Here is a 21,065-nt window from a genome sequence, read left to right on the forward strand (position 1 = left end):
GTCCAGCCCAGGAATCCGGATCAGGTGGAAAGGTACCTCTGGAGCAGATCAGTGAGAAGCTGGTCCAATCTCTTCTGCAGGGCCGGCCGCTCCATCTTGAAAGGGTCTCCTTCGTAGGTCAACTTCCCACACAGCTCCTCCAGCTTCTTCAGGATCTTCTTGAGATGAAACAAACACTCTGCATTCACAGTGAACCTGGGAAACGAACACAGCAGCCTTCAAACTATATGCTGAACACCAAACGCCTTCAACCACTCAATACACGAAAGAAACAGACACCCTGATCACTCAACATACAAACACAGGAGCCTTCAAATCACGCTGAACAACAAACACCTTGAAACCCCTTAACATACAGCTGCCGCTACCTCATCGGGATCCTGAGGACACAGATTTCTGCTTAAATGGGACACAGCTCTGGGAGATGGTTCTTCCCAGTGCTGTTTAATTGGGACGTGACTTTGTTTAATTGGGATACAAGTATTTTCAAGTGATGAACGGGTATGTGATGGGGACCTGCCTGCCTGCGATGGATGTGATGCATCTCATTGATTCCGAAAGGGCTCGTTTTGTATTTCCAGTGGTGTCGGGGGATGTATGTTCCTGATGTACTTGTTCTGTAGTGTAGCGAGCGATCGCTTGCCTGTGTTTGTAGTGCATTGTGTGTTTAAGGGTTAGTGTAATAGCTTCATTGTACCTGTTTGTATACTGAGTTGTCAGGGGTGTGCGTTTTCTATAGTGAGTAATGTGATTGTATGTGTTTTTGTATACTGAGTAATCAAGAGTGTGTGTGTTTGCTGTGTATTGTTTGCTTGAGGGTGTGTGTGTGTCTCTCTAGTTTATTAGTAGTCTTATGAGGTACAGTTTTTTTGTTGTGATTTTTATAAGTTGCATCCTTTATTATAACAGAAATCACTGCTACACAAACCAATTATGTTCAATTACAATTAGTTAATTATGATGAATTGTAATAATTACAAATTATACTAAAAAAAAGTTACTTAAACTTCTCTAGACACCAATATGTTTAATCTTCTGCCAAGCAGTAATCACAGGTACAAACACACAAACATACTACAGAATGTTATTTCAAACCAACCTGGGTCACTAAGAGTGGTTAAAAATACAAGAATTGTACTTGATTGATTACAACTGTAATTGACCCCCGGTCTGGCCTGCCTCGCTGTTCTGTAAACTGGGCAGTGCGGCCACACGATAAAGCCCCTCAGAAGCACAGCCCTGTCAGCTGCACTCCAGCACGGAGTCTGTACCATTGTTCGAGCCGGTTGAGGCACACGTTCTCCGGGGCTCCGATGCAGGCCTTCTGCTGCCGCCTCCTCCAGTCCACCAGCTCCTCCTTCACCAGCGAGACCAGCAAGGAGTCTGCGATCCCCAGGATATTCCTTATGCTCACCAGGAGGTTCTGTCCGGGTACAAACGGTACTGTAATTGTGCTTTGCCGACAATGCAATGCTGTGCACTAGATGGCGCTGCCACTTCATATAAAAGACACTGATCTAGCCAACATTAAAATGTGTCTCTGGTAGGTAACTAGAACCGAAGAACAGCTCCTGACCTCAGTCAAAAGCACCTTCACACAATACAAATAAATGCAATAAGTGATTGCAAGAAGAACCCTCGGAACGATGCGCTAACGTCCGTACTCTTTAATTCTATTACCTTCCTGGACTCATTCAGTTTATTCAGCAGGTCCTGGAGTACCTTCATCTCCTCCCTCTTCTCCTGCTCAGTGTGTCCTGAAAAACGTCAAGACAATTCTCAACCTGGTACTGGCAGGCAGTCCGGTCCCACAACGGAAATGCGGGACTGGAACAACTCAACAGGGAAACGAGGACACTGGTGGCAAGTTTCAAGGAACAGAGCAATTTAATTCAACTGTTTGCCATCAAGGGGGCAAAAAAAACAATTGAGTATGCTTCAAAATGTCATTTTAATTGACTTTTTACATTCCCCTGACATCACTGCATGGTGTTTGCAATATATAGTTATCATTTGTCTAAATCTACCTGGTTTTGAACTTGCTTCCACAGGTTCAAGCAAAATCTCCAGCCAACTCTTGCAAGAAATCCATGTCTTTGTTTCCAGCGACACACCGTGCGCTAAACTGCACCCCCTCTGCCACGTTTCCAAACCCCAGGGTTCCTACCTTCTAAATTGTGGGTCTTGAACTTGAAATCAAATTCATCTTGCTGCTCCTCCAGGGAGTTCACATGATGTTCCATATCCTGCACACACACAAGAGGAAAACAGCGATACTTAAAAAAGCGATTCCAGAAATCGTGCAAGGCATGCTCTTGCTATACAGTCACATGGTCATGCATGTGCAGTTTTGAAAGGAGCGTGAAAATATTTTTATTTGAGAAAAGATCTGGTCAAAAAAAGGGAGGACACTGGATGTGCAAGCTTTACTCCAGTATTACCTGCATTATTTATTCTTTTTTAAGTGTACATTTTAAATGATTGTGTTGAGTGCCTGATTATTTGAACCTCGTTTTTCTAAATTTGCTGTTCAATTATGTTCCGAGTCCAGCAATCCCAACAACACTAATAACTCAGGAGAACGGGAGCAGCAGGGGTCTTCCGATCTATAAGCCAATCAGCTCTTTATATACAGGAACTTGAAAGCCGACATCAGGGAGAGACTAGGCCAGCCCTAGAGGGGTTTGCTTGAGCTTACTGGGAGCCTGTCCAGTAGGGTCCTCTGTAGTGAAGACCAGTGACTTTGTACAGAACTAACCTGCATTCCCTTGACTATCGCTCACCCTGCACACCACGGCAGCAGCTTTAACCAGGAGAGCCACACACCAGCTCACAATTCACTTACCAGCACCTTGCTTTTCAGCTCCAGCATCTTCTTCTGAATATCCTGCTGACTCTCAGTCTCCATGGGGTTCTGTTGAACCTGCAACATCTGAACCTGAGGGGGAAGCAAGACAGTTTGCATTGAAAGGTTTTGTTTAAGGAGATGCACCCTTTACATATGACCAAAGCTGTACACTCTTCACGGATTTCATGATTTTAGTGATATGTAGTGCCCGGTGGAATTTCCCATTTGTGAAAGACTAGTGTAAATATACACATTTATCACTGACAGGGTAGCGTCACGGCCAAGCTGTTACCAAGTGCTAATGCACACTATTTCACAAATACAAAACACTATACAAACAAAAACACATTAACACAAAACAAACGGCACATCGGCCAAGACAAAAAGTCTACCTAAACTTGCACACATAAACAGGACAGGAAAGGATGGCAAAGTAACACCCCTTCACCTTCTAACACCTCCTGTGATTAGCCTTTTATACACCTATGGTTGTAGCCTAATTGATCATTAACTCAAGTTTCAGCTCCAGCCACATTCCCACGTGTTTTCACAGGGAGGATTTTAACCCCTTCCCTGCCAACCCAATATCCCCCACCCCGCCCCCCAGCCCCCCACATTTAAACAAAACAGTACATCCAATACCGTGGTTTCAGGCTGAGCCGCGCCTTGCAGTGAAACACAGCTTCGTAAAACTGCCCCCAAACACCAATGATAATTCTCTACTTTTAAATTCCACAACACCAAACACGAACCTCCACCTCTACATCACCCTACCACAATCACTTACACAAACACTGCAAACGCTTGCCTTACTGACGCACCTGTTACACTGCATTTAGGAACTTGGCAGTCGGCTTAGTTTGCTTCTAGTAAAATGAGAGAGCTGCACGATTTCTTAAAATGTCTTCAACCAAAAAAAGGCACCAGCTGCATCAAAGACCAGAAACATTTCAGCTAAAGATCACTCTGTCCAGTACAAGACGGGGACATCTCACGTGTCTTACTTTTACATCTATTTTGTTTGATAATTGACCGATTGTGGACATAAATATTCTACAATTTCAGCATTTAAAATATTTAGGAACGTTTTAGAGAATTATAATGTTGAATGTGACAATGCCATTTTTTCTGCTTCAATACAGTGTTTAAAATCATGAAATATCTTGCTATTTTTAAACCGTGAAATAAGCCACTTTCTACAGAGACAAAAATACAGCCCTCTATCTATCTATCACAGAATCTATCACAGGTAATATGCAACAGTAATCAATGCAACGAGAACACTATTCCAAAGAATGGAGGAAAAAAATGAGTACTCTTCAAATACAAATGAAAACATGCATGTGCAAATTGTTCATAGTAATACAACACAAATGCTTTTATCCCCAGGGTTATCCATCAATACAACGCTGAGGCTTGCAAAATAAAAAGCCATGGAGATTTACACTTCATTGCATACCGATCAAACAGGAGTCTTCGTCTGAAAAGGGACTGTGTTAAGTTTAAAGCTGGGTTATCTTGATAAAACTTCCAGTTCCCTTTTACCTCTCTCTTATCCAGCAGATGTCATTATTCTAACCTGTCCTCGCAGCTCACTGGGTCCTGAGATTAGCCTGGTTGCCCTTCTCTGCACTAACCAAGCTGTGTTTCTGTCTGCACAAGAATAGACTGAAAAAATTACCTGCTGAGCAAGCAGCACAGCGTTTAATATGTTATTTTCTTCCATGAGAAGTCTTCTGATAATAATGGCCATTTCACGTGGATTGTCCTGGTAAGTTGCCTGAATACACACAACAAAGACAACAGATTCATTAGAGGAGCCAAGCTCATTGTTTCCATGTTAGCAGACCAGCGTTCACCCTCTAGGCTGTCAGGGACAGGTCCCTAATTGGGACAGCCTCAATCCATAAGGGAAGCAAACTCACTATAGGGTCGAGCCAGGGGTTCATTTGTGCCCCAGATCCTGTAACCCTGTATCGTTTTGTGGGACAGGGGAGAATGAATGAACGCAATAAATTCAAAACAAGTAGGGAGATATGCAAATAAAGCATTACAATTACATACAACAGTGTTGTCGCTCCTGTTCATCAGATTAGTAGGTCCACCGCTGGTATTGGTCGAACCTGAAGATTGTTAAAACACAGCTCAGCAAAAGGTCCACATAAAACTACCAACAGTAAGGCATGAAACCCCAATCCACAAGCAGAGAACCTGAAGCATGTCTGGGAGCTGCTGTAAATCAAGGGCAGTGCATCAGGTCTAGAAACAAAAAATGCTGTCCCTCTTCCTTCATGAGATCCGGCACCTTTGTGCTTACGAACGAACCCCTGGGATGAGCCAAGCTTCAGTTACCTCAAGTATGTACACCTGGTTTGGGGCGGTATAACTCTTTAAAAGGTTGTAAATACATGCCTTGAGTGTCGTAGACGTGCATAAGTTATTCTAACCTGTGAATGAGGGTGTGTGCGTGCGCGCAGTAGTGCGTTTGTGCATTGTTTATTAAAAAGACACACGTTACGCTCAGCTTACAACCTGCAGCAGAGGTGTGGAGTTACAGGCACCTGAGTGAGGATGTAAGCACCGTGTTTACAAAGCCTCGGTCTGCAGCACGTGACAGTGTGCATGTGAACAAGCTAGCTGGACTGTGCCTTATCTACTGGCATGCCTTTTTACACAAATACATTACATTGTGGATAAGACTCTACAATCTGTTCATGATTAGTTCATGTGTGTTAAGAGAAATGTTATGAAAAGTCATGAACTCATGCTTGCGACACTTGAATTCAACAGGAATTTGAAATCAGTAGGAAATCATGTGTTTGTTACATTGGAATTACAGACCTGTATTTTGAAGTGTTACCATACTGTGTATCGCATAAGCTTTATGTATTTATTTTTGTTTTATTTTATAAATTACAGCGCAGAACCTCCAGCGTAACTGCACCCAAAAGAATAACATCCTCCCTCCCCCACAGCAGCTCTGTCACATGAGAGGGGGAACACAGTAGCAGAGCCTGACGAACAAGCAGCTCAGCCTGAATGTGCTCTTGCAGTACCCGTGGCACTCAGCTGCACACAGGCAGCACGAACACACTTTGTATCTCCCCACCCCACCCTGTTTTTGCCACTTCTGTAAACCCGTTCACAATTTCATTGTTTTTAGCTCAATCTTGTCAATTTATACCCAAAGTTAATTTCATGTTGAAGTTTCATTCAGCGGCCTCAGATTTTAGCCAGCAATTCTAGAATCCAGAGGGGATAACTACCTCTGAGATTGTTGTGTGAAAGCTGTTTGTACACTTTCATTTGCGGTAAGATACTTGCATGTCAGCCCTACGGTCAAGCAGTTGTAGGCACTGAAAACAGTAGAAACATGGGGAAACTGGCCTGGAGCTTAAGAGTTAAAAACCTAGCAATAGTAGCCAACAAAATATCCACAAACCTTAACTGATTTGCTGTTCTATTAGCTAAATTAGTCTCAAAATTGAGTTTTTAAACCAACACACGTTAGACCTAGCATGTATTTTCATTTAAAAACCATCAGGTACTACAGAAAGTTCTCAGTTTCCATGCCATACTCTGTTCCACTCCCTAGGTCACCTCAGCAGGGTCTGCTGGGTCACGTTACTGGCCGAGAGCATGTCATTCTACTGGGGAAGCAGCTGGTTGGCTAAAAGACAGGAAATAAGCCAGAAAGGGGTGGGGACAATTTCACCCTCCAGGTGACCAAGGAAGTATAACACTATCTGAAAGCATGGCTTGAAAATCAGAGATTTTATATTTCAACATATAACACGTTTACTAAAAACGTGTTTCCTTCAACGCTGTAGATCTGTGACCTTTACAAAATGAATGGACGTGCACAACAGGAAAGACCTGGGAATTATTTTGTTCACTACAGTAAGTTCACATTACTTCCCTATTCTGGAGTCTAGAGAGAAGAGGGGCACGCATTCTACAACAAAAACAACTAACAATAGCACAGATTACAAGGATTATTTACAGTAATATGCCACCTGCTTCCTCCAATAGCTCCCTCAAAGTTATCAAGCGGTCTACTTCTGCTTTCATAAAGGCCTCTCTCGAACTCACTGCCGATCTAGAATTTTGGTTTTGGCGCGAGGAATAGCGTCTAGTCACATAGACATAACAGTATTAATAGAACTGAATTCTGAACTGTAGTAACTTCTTATGTCTTTGAATGCAATTACAATCCATTTTCTTACATCTCATAGGTTCTCCTTTAACTGCCACCTTGCGCATAAAATACAAAGCGTGACTCTACAGCATTATGTTTAATGGAAGCTGAGGTGTACAATCTTCATTTTTGTGGTCAGTAAGAGATGTCACGTGCACAGTCACAGCAACTTGGACTCCCAAAGAGGCGACATCTCTTGCTCGTTTAATCAAGCTGAGAGTGCATTTCTCTTGCCGTGCCAGGTCTGTCATACACAAGAGCGCAAAAGAAAATACACTCTCAAGTTGATTTGAGGTAGCCACGAACACTAAATATAATATCACTGAATCTAAACAGAAAACAGACGAAATAGGATACATGATCCGTTTTAATAGACCGCTTTGTGGTTTTAAACGTTTGGAATACTTTCCCATTGGCATTCTGAGTGTGAGATCTGCACCCTCAGTGAAATTTCAAGTGTAGCTGCTGCTGCTAATAGGCTTCAAGGGGGCACACACAACAAGAGACGCCCTGCATGCAATGTATTAACTTAAAATATAAAATACAAGCAAATGAGTTAAAAGAAAGGGGAGGCAGTAGTAATATTGCTAGTGCTAATAATACATAAGGCAATGGATTTTAAAAGCTTGGTTCGTACTCCTTTTAAGGAGGGGGCCGGTGGTAATAAGAGGGAAAGGGGTGGGTTTGAAAACGGTTACCTGGAAGTTCTGCTTGAAGCTGCGGAAGTTGTGCTGCAGCAGAAAGGCTTCGCTCTCCTGGCCGAAGCGGCTGTACTGGATATCCAGGTTCTCCAGCAGGTTCTGGAACAGGATGCTCGCTACCGACACATCCCGGGAAGCTTTCTCCCTGAGCCAGGGAAAAAAAACAAAAAACACGGGTTAGGAACAGGGGTGCAAGGAAAGAGTTAATGAAAAGAATACAATTACAAATCTATGACTGCGATGCAGCTGTGCAGCCGGTATGCGGAAAGTGTGTGCTGCTATCAGGGAAATCGTGTTTTACTGCCTGGGGAAAAAAGGCTATAAAATGAACAGAACTGATCGCACCTGACCAGGTTCAAGTAAAAATGGTCTGGTCAAAATGTTTCCAAGCTTTGCAGGTGTAGAGACTGTATAAAACAGCAACGTTGAAGCAATACGTGTGTAACGTTTGATTACTGGAATCAATGAAAGGAAGCTTGTTATATTATTCTTCTTGAGTGCATTCCCCTCAGACACACACACACAAATAATTTTGTTTCCTTACAGAGGGAAGAATATTTAAAACACTTAGAATTTTCTACTTTTCAATCCCGGTCCTGGAGGGCCATTACTCCACTCCAGGTTTAACAGGTAAAATGATATAATGAACTACTTCAGGGTCTGGTTGGAGGTTTAAATTACACAATTTAGCACAGGGCTGGAACAAAGACCAGACGTGGAAGGTCTCGCTTTACTTTGGCCAATTGACTTCATATTCCATAGTTCTTCAGTCTTTTTTTATACACAATTAAATATGTTAAATATGTAGAGGCTGACGGATAAAGCAGCTATAGAACGTCCTTACCAAGTTCCACACTTAGATAAGTGCATCTCTAGATACAAGTAAAAAAATGTGATAATGTTAAGACATAAGCCCTTAAAATAGATCTACAGATTCTGACTCTCAGAACTAAATGATGTCCTGTTCAAGCAAGTATCACAGGGATGGGAAAAAGACTCCTACTGCATAGCAGTTTCACCCATTCCAGGTTTTACTAGGAGTTTCTTTGCCACAGTGTATAGGCAACAAGCTAAGGTGCGTCAAACTAATAAAACCAGGAATGGATCAAGCCGCTATGCAACAGTAGTCTTACTTCCACCTCTGTATTATCACAGTTGAAAAAGCAGATCTCTAGTCATGTGTAAATTTATTAGAACACCCCACTGCTTCTGTTTTAATTTATTGTGCACATGAAATCAAAGCATAACTGAAAATTGTTAAAATAGGCAAATGAGTGATTGTCTAATTTAATTGATGGCTTGCAATTAATTAAAAAGTAGAAAGAGAAAATGAACACATAACCACCAATGGTAAAACACATGAGACTTTTTAAAAGTTGTTAAAGTTGCCTAATTAAGCACAAAGTGGTCTAACATTTTCGCAGGAGTGCCTGTTGTTTCTATATCACCGATTACTGAGCGGAAACTGAAATTCTCACGCTCTGAGGTTTTCATGCAGGTAGGCATATAAAAAGGACAGGGCATTTGCACACTACTGTATATATCTTAAGCACCTGTACAAAATACCTCAAACGCACCATGTTAGCCTGAAGGTGCTGAAGGTTGAGCAGAACAACACAATCAAGAATGTGTACCTTAGTGTATCACTGTCCCTGTCTTGAGGCTGGATCATCGTGCACAAACTGCTCACTCCCAAATACTTTTAGTAAATTAGTTTTAGAAGCACGTACAATATGACTCACCTGGCCCTACTACCATACCTTGTTCAGCAAGTTTATTCCGACTAACAGTACCATATGCACTATTTACCTTTTAAAAGTATTGTCTGTGTAATCAGGTGTGTTTTTAGCAGTGTTTGCAAGTGTCCCATCCTAGCAAGCCAAGCAGTACGCTTAAAAGTTGCTGAGTGATTCTTAACAGAAATAAATCAGTCTAGCTCTGGCAGCTATGAAAAACCACAGGTCCAACGCAGGTAGCTGGCAGGAAGTCTTATATATTTTAAATGCATTTGGTTTTGCAGCTACGTCTCGCTGATGGGAATCTGTTCAGATTTATTCCTAATCTTGCACATTACCCGTAAGTAGTCAAGTTGAAACATGTTTGGGGAGCGGTTTCCTCAGTGTGCACAGAAGAAAGCACGATCTGAAGCGTTTGTTTACTGGGCTTATTTTCTTGCACGTTGTACTTAAGAATCTTTCACATTAAACAGGAGTGCTAATCAAGGATTTAAAAACTTCTTAGCACTCGCAATATGATCACCGACTCCCCCCTTTTGTTCTGCTGGAGATCTTTCAGGTTATTTGCTTGTATTTTGTAATTTGGAATATGCATATATTACAGCAGTGTGGACATTTATTAGAGCATCCTATTGCTTCTGTATCAGAACACCCCATTGTTTCTGTTTTGTACCCGGGTTGGCAGTGACCCACCTCAGGATGTGGGTCGACCCATTTTAACCCGAGTTGAAAAAGACAATATGCACAATGGGCGCTTGTAAGCAGAGGAAGTAAACAGCCAACCCTGCGTGAAGGTTTCACTTCTGCAAGGAACTTGCCAGCCATTTCTGTTTGAGACACACCCTGAGCCCAATCACTGCAGGGATGGTGTGGAGAAATGAAGAAACGTTTATTCTAATCAACATCGGGGCAAACAATTCAATCCAGAGAAGCTTGGCTGGAAGGGTCCGTAACAAGCACGTAAATTGTTTGGAAGACAAGAGGTTGGTTTAAAGCTGGATTTCACAGGACGCCAGTCCAGTGCAGAGACAGATTACAAACGAAGTGTGGACATGTGAACTCCGATGCTTCCAGGGCACTGCGTACATGCATGACGTATTTGCTTCCGTCACCCAGGTCGAAAAGCAGCATGAAAACACTGGCCGACCGTGCCGGTGTGAAAAGGGCTTAAGAGAAAAGTGGCACATAGCCACAAATGGGAAGAAGTTATTCATGATGCCTAATTAAAGCAAAAAGTGGTCTAACACTTTCACACATGGGGGTCTTGTTTCTATATCATGCATTACTGACCGGAAGTTGAATTCTCACCCCCTGAGGTTTTCATTCAGGTAGGTATATAAAGGATATCAAAACGACACATCTTGAGGTGTTCTGATAGATAATAAACAATGCTGTAAAGGAAAGAGAGCCGCGGTTTCCTGGAACCCGATCAATCTGCAATCACTGTCTAGAGCAAAGGGAACAGGATGTTGCAGCTCGTCTACTGTATTTGAAATATTTGCTAATCCTGAAATTAAAAAAAAAAAAAAGATAAAAGCTGACTTAAAAACATGAACAGAGGTAATCGGAGGTACAAAGATGATTTTAAATGGTTTGCAATTCTTTAAGTGGCGACAGCTCAGTACCTTGAATGACTGACACACATTCCTAGCATCCTGGTTGATGTTTTGATCTTATTTATGAGCTGGACTGAAAGATAAACTAGAAGAATGTAGCAAAAAGGCAACGAAAAAGGACCGAGACTCACACAAGCCCTGCATCCAGTCCTAGGTTTCAGCACTACCTTTAGCTAAGCATATTATTTCAGTGATCAGGAGCCAGGAGTGTTGTGTTAAACTGTCCCTCTCTTACTGGTGCATGAATAACTGCTATTTGTAAATACACAGACTCAAGTTTGACTGTCTCTGTACTGTGCTGTGATTAGACGTGCAATCAGACAATTCAAAGCAGATTACCTGGGGCTGAATACGACCGTAGCTGGCCCTCCACTAAATGTTCTGGGGACGGTTTTTCAAAACTTTGTTGCAATTAAGTTTTTCAGAATTTAAAAAATCAGGATTACTTTGAAACAAAATACCGGGATTATTGTGATCCTCCTGCGGGAGGTGGATGCAGCTTTTAAATGATCACAGAACGTCGATATTTGGTTTGAATTGTCATAGCAAACACATGCTTTATGTCCAAATAGAGTGTTAGAATATAATATTTACATATGTAAGTTTTGTATCCATGCAAGCAAAAAGATTTTTCGTATTTAGTGGTGTAGCTTTAATCAAAAAGCACACTGCTTCACACACACACCGCCTTAAAGCTCGTCCGAGACGCTGGACTCCCGGCCGACGAGGAAGACGATGAAGAGGTCTAAAGACACATATCCTTTTTAAAAAGGATTATTTTTATTCAATTTAAATTTAGTTATTTAATTTCTGCTAAGTAGACATAAATAAAATAACAATTATTTGCATGTGTTATATGTGCACTAACATTAAAAGTGATTTACATTTTGTTAAATACAAAACAAAATAACGTTCTGTATTAAATCACTATTATCACAATTTCTTTTGTTAGATTAGGTTATATCATAAATACGGCCTCAAAAAGACTACCCTACTTCAGAAAACTGGATTTCATAAATTAGGATTATAAATGTAATCCAGCTGTGACATTTTTTGAAAAAACGGACCAAAATGATGCTGATAAAAGTAATCTCCATCACAAAATCCAGATCACTTCGATTCAGATTAACAGTTTTGAAAAACCAGCCCGTGGAGTGAACGGAACAGACCGCTGTTTTCAACCTTTTCATCTCAAGCACCAGCGTTTCCAGCAGGGACCAGCAGGGCTGCCAGTAACTAAATGCAATCTTATACAGTTGTTATAAAACCGAGATCTACCCCAGAATAACCGGCTTTCTTTTTTTTTTTTAAAAATCACTGAACACGTGACGGCATCAACTGATTTGACAAGCGTTCACCACAAACACAGAGCGGCTGCTTTGGTTCCCCATCAGTAAATGAAAGTCCACGAATTCTCATTTCTCTGATTCAGTGGTACAAACAGATTGATGCTTTACGATTAAGGGAGCACCGTGGGTCAGGAATCATATTGTCACCAAGAACAGCCACCAGCCTGTACCAGTTGCCAGCCCATCAGGTACCAGTACCGGCACACGTAGCACAGGTTGAAAACCACTAGAACAGACTAATGGAATAGATAGCAAGCGTGCACTGTACCAGTCCTGGCTCTCGATCCAGGGAGACAGGTAGTGCCTCACAGCCATGGGGAAGTCCTCTCCAATATACAGCTCGTCCACTTTCTGGAGGTACGCCGAGTCCAGCTGCTGCAGGCTATGCCACTGGGCCATCCTGGGGTCAAGAGATGAGGAAACAAGCAAGAAAAACAACCGCGTCAGGGTCAATTCCAACTCCTTTTTAAAATGCATTCCAGCAATCCATCAAAACTGTAGCTGGCAGTGTTCTGTTAAAATGAGTGTCTCGGTGGCAACAAACTACTTCAAAAAACGGTCAGTCGCTTCAAACAAAAGCAGTTTAGCAATCACAGACAGTTATGATGTCTCTAAAAACATCAATTCCAATATCAATTGATTTTAAAAAGGAAATTGGAATTGAAAAAACAGGAATTGACCCCAGCTCTGAATAGCATCAAGCCTATGGGGTGAAGCAATTCAATATTATTGACTCATGGGGGACAGCATTAATCCTCAGTTTCTGTATTGGTAAGAGCGTACAATGGTAAGGTATGAATGGTTAAAGAGACGTTGCTGCGTCATGCAAAGGGTGTCTCATTGCTCACTGATACAGGCAAGACCAGCTTGGGACATGCCCATTAGAAAACAATTAAAATCGAAACAAGATCCACAATATGACCTTTTTCTCTGTCTTCTATAGATATAGCTTAAGGCTGCTGCACACCAGACAAAGGAATGAATAGATCAAAATGAACAGATCCTATACTTTTGAGAAGTATCTTTCACACGACAGGCAATGCAGGGGCGACACAAAATAAACAGACCTGAATCGTATTTTTTTTTTTTTTTGCTATTTCTTCGCGACAACTAGGGAATGGAGCAATCAGAAAACAGCTACAACGCTTTTGTGGTCCGCCAGGGTGAAGCAGTATCCAAAATGACGGAGGAAATAAGTTATACTTGACGTGGAAAAATATCAAAGCGCATTAGGACAAAGGTCAGCGCAATAATGAAGATAGAGAGATGAAAGATAATATATGCAAGTCCATTTCGAAGGAACTGGGCAAGCCTGGTGTGTAGGACTCAACACGCATGGCAATAAAAATACCGTCATTATTTATAGATCATGTCGTTGAATTTGTACCAGTGTTGGTTATAGTTTTGTCAAAAGCAATTTTAATAGTTTTACAGACCTGATAGTTTTCAAATCTGTCGCTTCAGTGTGGTTTTAGATTTGTATGGCCATGTCGCTGCGAAGGTATCTTGTCGCCCGATGAAAAACCTTTACAGACTTGTCCTTTTTAACATCACCATTAGTAGCCAGTTGAGAGAGAATTATTTCTAATGGGTTTTATTTCAGAGTAAACATACAAGGTTGTTTATCTGGTCCCCTGTGGTCAACTTGAACAATAAAAGGTGTGGTTTTGTTTGGTTTTTTTTCCCCCCTCATCTGTATTTGCCAGTCATACAGGCTCTCAATAAAAAATGAATGTTTCCAGGATCTGGAAAAGACTCTGCCAACAACAGCTAGAGGCGTGTTTGTCTTGCTGGCATATAATCAAAGCACGGTTGTCCTTACATCACAGTTATGGGAAAACAAATCATACACAAAGTCCTCAGAAATTAAAACAAGGGAGTACAGGTAACTGTGGATCACGTCTTATAGAGCGAGCAAATCTAAAGTAGGAGAGGGACTGAAACTAGCCAAGAGGGGGTTTGTTCAGCTGTGAAAGCAGCAGGAAAAAAAAACAGGCCTACCTCTTTTGGAATTAATTTGCGAATCCAAATGGAATATTTAATTATTTAATTACAATTATACTAAAAAGTAACAAATCACACATGACTTCAAACATACCATTTAACTTGTATTGGGGTCTCTAAAAGTGGTTGAAAATACAGTGCAATAGTCACGCTAGTAACGCAAAACAGGGAAATGCGAATGATTTAACTTTGAAAAGTTGTATAATTGAACTGTAATCATGTGGCATAATTACAACTACAATTAGACAGGTGTGCTAAGGTTCAACTACAACTAATTTCAAATTACACAATTACAACTGTAATTGAGGCCAGGTCTGCTAAATACTGCCACCAACTATAAAGACTTGGTTTCCCCAAAAATCAGACTTTTTGGCAAAAACTGCTGCAAAGCAGGAGGGCAGAGATGTCAAAATTGTTACTTTTTTTTGGCACCGGGCGTTCAGCAATTCAAAACAGGATAAGATACACCCGCACAATAGGCCACAGTCACAGTTAACTAAAAAGACGATCCAAGACGTCGAACAGGCATCAAGGTGGCCGACTTCAGCACAATTATTAACAGAACTACCAACTCCCCTCTCCTCTACACCCAAGATAAATTCAATAAAAACCATTTCTCCAGCTCTGATGTTGAACAACATGGTCTGGTAATATGGAACCCTAAAACGCCCGCTGCCAGTAGATTTTTTAATTTCTCTGGCTCTTGTTTTTATATTGCCCTGGCAACCGCAGGGTCTGCCTACCTCGTCATGCAGCAATAAGGGCTTGTTTATGACTAATAGTTCATGACCACTGCAAAATATGTTAAACAAACTGTAGGTGTTGCAATTCCTTCGAAGGAAATTTTCAGAGAGATAATTGTTCAGCTGCTTTCATTTGAAGCCACTCTAAATTGACTAAAAGTGGCTTCAATGTTAGTAATTTGTTGCCATGGTGAGAAGCTCATTTTAACAGAATACTGCTAATTTCAATTTTGATCAATGGTGTGTTGGAATGGATTAAAAAGGGATTGGGAATTGATTTTAAAAAAGGACTTGGAATGCAAAAACAGGAACTGACCCCTGACATGATGCCACTACAGCATACAACTGTAATCTATGGTATACTAACTACAGTACCGCTAGAATCACTGCAGAATGCAAACACAACATGCATGTCAATTCAATAGCTTGTCAAAACTGCTTGGAACAAAACTTTTTTTTTTAATAATTACCACTGATGGCCTTAGGATTAGTTCACTTTCAATGCTGGATCTAAGTTTCCGTTTTTATTTGGCAGCTATTAGTGGGTTTTAAAAAAACACAAAACAAACAAAAAAACCAAACAAAAAAAAATGCAGTTAAACAATACGAGACAAGCTGCAAATACTATATCATTACTTAAAACCTGGGTCCCATTTATAAATGAATCACAAAAAGACATGCGATACTACTGTCTAAATTACAAAGTATCATGTGTTCCTCTAACGCAATAATTACCACTGAACGCGTGGTATCGGCTTGGGGTTTCCATTTATACCTGCATAACTGTTAAAAAGTCATATTTGAGAATATGTTTGTATGATAAGATTGCACGGGCGTTATTTAAAAGTTTAAAACACTTCATGTATTTGTTTTAAAACGTGTATGCATGTATTCATGCACTGTAAGTACCGAATACGCACACCCCCATTACTGTCGCTTCATATCCCCCTCCCCCCCCTCATTTTAGAGTTTAACAATAACATGAATAGAAATGAACGACAGCGACCTGTATTACTAACTCGTGTACGCAAACTGAGCAAAAACACAAACATACATACATTGCGTTGATCAAATGGCAGTGCAAAATGACTGTGCATTCTGTAAATAAACAATATTTGTAATAGTTGACATACGTAATAACACTTATGTTTAATCATTGTTTTAATGCAATCTGGAATATTGATAGAATATAACTCAAGCTGTGACCATGCTTTTAATATTTATAAATTAAAATGGAACGCTCGGGAAATACGACGCTATGTTTACAAACCAATTTGTATTAAAAAAAACAACGTTACATTATCAACAGATAGTCAATCTATTTACCTGTTCTGGGCGGGTGGTATATCCTCCTCCAATTACAACAAGGTTGAATTATTAAACGAGAAATGACTTTTATTGTTCTAGTAAGTTCCTCTTCGGGCAAAAACCTGGAAATTTTGAACTTTGCTTTTTTTTCACGTTATGTGAAGGGGGGGAAAAATAAAAAAATAAAGTCATTCCTATCAACCCCCTCTGTAAAATACAGCTGGAGCACCGCCTTTGGAGGCGTTTGCAACCTGCATTGGCTAATAAAAGCACACATTAAATAAGGGACAAGCAAGCTTTACATGTTAATTTCCGGCGCAGTGTTAGAAGGTCTTATAAGAAAGAAAAAAACAAAAAAAACGCGACTCTGCCTTTCAAAACAAGCCCAATTCAGAGGGAGGGGCTTGGGGTGTTTATACAAATTCCCTATTTTTTTTTTTTTTTTTTTTTACTAGTTCTATTTTTTTAAGTTGAACTGGAGTGGGAACATGATTCTAAAATTATAACGACGTGCTTATATAGATGGTGCATATATATATATATATATATACACCAGTCAAACACGCAACCCGCGACCCGCGCAAAATTTAAAGCGACTTCGTGGTCGAATGAACACGACTCCATGGCGGCTCTACGCGGAGTCTCTATACGCCCCGTTCAGCAACCGAGCGGCTGAGGGGGGGATTATCCCACCCACTCCCACCCCTGAAGAAACCTTAGTGGGATCTTTCACCGAGCGACTGACTTACTCAACGCGGCCGCTTTGTTAAACTGCTCCCAATTTGAAGCCGAAATGGCGGAGGAAGCGTGCAGTTTCGCATTAGAAGGGCAGAGGGGGCGTGTAACAACAGCGGAACAGCGCCTGCAAAAAGTATCGTGCTGAACCGCTGATTTCCCAGAAATGACGTGTGGTGCAGAAAGGAGTGACAGAGTTTCGGATTTGTACAATAGTGCAGTCAGGTGGCACAGTGGATCTACGTGTTTAAATAAAGAGCAAGACGAAAGCTTAGTTCTGTATATTTAAAATAAGTGTTTTAATTGTAATTGCAAAATTAAAATCGATTTAAAAAGTGTTTTCTAACAGATATAAAAAACATATTATTATTTATTTAGGGTATTGTTTTATGCTGTTAACAGGTACACGCTAAGCGTTGCGTGGTCCTTATTCCTGACCAGAGAACGATTTTCTGCTGAGTTGCGATGCAGAAGGAAGGTTATCCAATTTGGAACGAGTGGGTTTAGATTCGAGCTGCAGCTTGCTAGATACTGTGGTCGGTATGGACTACAGAGGACAGAACCAATAATAGACTGCAGGATAGTTTATATTGCAACGAATCTATCGCTCCTAGAAAGACTCTGTAAAGCATGTTATTAAGTTAGTCTAGTTATTTTCAAACTTTTTCAACTGTACCCTTTCTGTCTGGAGGTTTCAGCTCAAGCGCCCCTCCGTTTTCACTCTACTGAATGGTACCACAGTTGCAATAATCTGATAAACACATTACATTTATTTTCCTGTTTTATTTAATATATCATTTATGTCAGAACAGTTTGGGCCCAACAAAGGTTTAGGACAAAATACCAAACAATAATTGTTCAAACTAAAAACCTGCGATCCTTACGCTGTTATAATAGTTGGTTTGCTGTAGACTGCCCTACTCAAATATTTTACTAATATACACATTATTGCAATCAAAGATGCTTCATGTACCACCAGCTTCCACCAATGCAGATTCCAAAACTCAAACCGATTAACCAAAACAAAACAAATTAATGACATTGTTATCTTGCATGGTTGCATTGTACCTAGTGTACATCTTTTTGCATGATGTAACGCTAACCCAATCCCTAACTCTAACCCATTCTGATACAACTGTCTACTTGCATATACTGTGCAAAAACGCTGACCCGCTAAACACATTGTAACTGTGCATAATAACGTTGTGATTGTGTGTAAGAGCACATGTATGCTAAGTATTATTTAGAGGCTCAATGTAAAGCGTCTCCACTTTGTCCTTGTTAAAGGTGCAGTCCCTAAAGGTTTGAAACTCTTTCTTGGCTTGCTTGTGCCATTTTTGCTTGTTGTTAAGGCCTGCCTTGCCAATGCTTTGAAAAAAGAGGAAGCGCTGAATGTGTCGGACCAAAACTGAGACTGACGAAAGAAATTAAACTGAAGCTAATAAAAGAGCAGGAAAATGGATCGCTCCATTACTAAAATTATATATATATGTCAGTAGGTTATTCATGTGCCTTGTTATGCCTTGAACCATTTATGTCTGGAATACTGCTTATTAAATGGTGATGAAACTTGCTTTTAACACGATTAAGCGCGCGCTATTAAGACTGTTACCTTGTGGGGATGCTTGGATGTGTCTCTCTGTAAATCTGTCTGTCTGTATCCCGCCTGCAGTCAATCAGTCATTTTAATATACCGTGCCATGATACTAACACCTCATTGCTTAGTTAGTGACTTGTAGGTCTCCTGTACCACTTATCACATGTTCAGTCAGCTGGCCTTATTTAGTTCTAAACCATTCCGTATTGTAGATGTACGCCCTGATCACTGAGTCGTTTAACTTTAATATACCGTGCGTGCAATTCATTTAAAATAGTAAGAGAAAAGAAACCCAAAGCCACACATGGTAAAGTGCAGGAGACTTTTTAGAAGTTGTTTGAGATGCCTAATTAAAGCACAAAGTGGTCTAACATTTCCACACACCAGTGCCTATTGTTTGTATATCACTGATTGCTGAGCATAGATTCAAATTTTGCAGGTTTTCATGCAGGTAGGTACAGAAAGGATATAAATGACACATCTTGAGGTGTTCTGATGAATGTGCGCACTACTGTACATAGTAAATATTAATAACCGGCTTCCAAAATATACAAACAAAAGCATATTTCTGAGAGTATCACACATGTTTGTTAAAATTCCAATTGTCTGATCATGTATATAGATGCCGTCCCATGCATAGAACACACAGAAACACCTTTTATGTTTAATTTCATAATTGCATTGTAATGTTAAGTGGGTGTTCCACATATTGCTGGGTGCAAGAACACATATGTAGCTGTACAGCATGTAAGATGAATCAGACCACCTTCAAAGTATCGTTTACACATTTAGGAATGTTAAGTTACAAGTCCATTTAAAACCTAAGTTGATTGGAGTTCTCTTTATAATGTAATCTGACCAAAGCATTTTGCAGCTACAAAGCCAAGTCAGGAAAAAAAGATTGAGTCAAAGGATTACAGAACACCTTGCAATGGTTACACAGTACCCTTTGCTGTATCCTGCTGGGTTTCGATTCACTTATTGCACGTCAAAAAATAGCAGGAAAGTACATTTCGCAACACTTGCTTGGGTGCGTTTGCCAGGAGAAAGAGCATTTAAATGAGGGGTGTTGCTCTGCTCCCACAGTAGACCAGTCACCGCAGTGTGTGCAGGAGGGAGCAGGAATTGCATTATGGTGGTCAGAAATGAAATGCTATCTCCTGGACGAACGCCTCTGAGTAAAAGCTGAGAAATGTATTTCTAAGGGGATTTCTTTTGTGCAGTAGTGTGCAAATGTCTCCCAGTACCCTGTTATATTACAACACCCCATCGGTATTACGTGCTTCTGTATCAGAGCACCCCACTTCTGCCTCAGTTGCTAAAGTCTGTATCAGAACTGGATGACATGTGGGGCACCCCATTGCTTCTGTATCAGAACATATTTGCACCCCATTGCTTTTGCCATTTGTATCTCTTAGACATTTAATCTCCTCTTTGAATGTTCTTCTGTAATATTGGAAAAACATTTTGGAATTGGTTTTAGCTCCCTTAGCAATGTTCATTTCCCATTGGCCTTTCTAACTTCCTTTTTGACTTGCATTTGCAGATCTGTGTACTCTTGCTGGTACCCCATTGCTTCTGTATCAGAACACCCCATTGCTTCTGTATCAGAGCACCCCATTGCTTCTGTATCAGAGCACCCCATTGCTTCTGTATCAGAACACCCCATTGCTTCTGTATCAGAACACCCCATTGCTTCTGTATCAGAACACCCCATTGCTTCTGTATCAGAACACCCCATTGCTTCTGTATCAGAACACCCCATTGCTTCTGTATCAGAACACCCCATTGCTTCTGTATCAGAACACCCCATTGCTTCTGTATCAGAACACCCCATTGCTTCTGTATCAGAACACCCCATTGCTTCTGTATCAGAACACCCCATTGCTTCTGTATCAGAACACCCCATTGCTTCTGTATCAGAACACCCCATTGCTTCTGTATCAGAACACCCCATTGCTTCTGTATCAGAACACCCCATTGCTTCTGTATCAGAGCACCCCATTGCTTCTGTATCAGAACACCCCATTGCTTCTGTATCAGAGCACCCCATTGCTTCTGTAGTTTTTGTTTGTTGTGCATATGAAATCAAACCACTGCAACTGAAAAATGTCAAAATAGGCAAATTAGTGATTGTCTAATTTAATTGATGACTATAGTTTGTCACGAGTGCAATTAATTTAAAACAGTAAGAGAAAATGAACACAGCCACACCTGATAAAATGCATGA

The 21,065-nt window shown here is 40.7% G+C and overlaps 1 protein-coding gene across 4 annotated transcripts in view; it reads right to left on the reverse strand.

The window, feature by feature from the left end:
• Positions 1 to 16,788, reverse strand: part of stat2 (signal transducer and activator of transcription 2) — a 30,044-nt gene extending 13,256 nt beyond the window's left edge. The window contains exons 1-9 of one of the 4 annotated variants that reach the window (XR_005948590.1): positions 16,522 to 16,788; positions 12,717 to 12,848; positions 7,745 to 7,892; positions 4,530 to 4,628; positions 2,846 to 2,938; positions 2,168 to 2,246; positions 1,681 to 1,757; positions 1,272 to 1,423; positions 37 to 195 (exon numbers count right to left, since the gene is read on the reverse strand). Coding sequence is in view for 3 of the 4 variants with exons in the window: in XM_041241865.1 (XP_041097799.1) it covers positions 37 to 195; positions 1,272 to 1,423; positions 1,681 to 1,757; positions 2,168 to 2,246; positions 2,846 to 2,938; positions 4,530 to 4,628; positions 7,745 to 7,892; positions 12,717 to 12,847 (938 nt within the window). In the remaining variant the exon portion in view is untranslated. The remainder of the gene's footprint in view (positions 1 to 36; positions 196 to 1,271; positions 1,424 to 1,680; positions 1,758 to 2,167; positions 2,247 to 2,845; positions 2,939 to 4,529; positions 4,629 to 7,744; positions 7,893 to 12,716; positions 12,849 to 16,521) is intronic. The other 3 variants (XM_041241865.1, XM_041241866.1, XM_041241867.1) reach the window with 3 other exon arrangements.
• Positions 16,789 to 21,065: the final 4,277 nt, after the last annotated feature.

Source organism: Polyodon spathula, unplaced genomic scaffold (assembly GCF_017654505.1).
Source record: "Polyodon spathula isolate WHYD16114869_AA unplaced genomic scaffold, ASM1765450v1 scaffolds_825, whole genome shotgun sequence".
NCBI lineage: Eukaryota > Metazoa > Chordata > Actinopteri > Acipenseriformes > Polyodontidae > Polyodon > Polyodon spathula.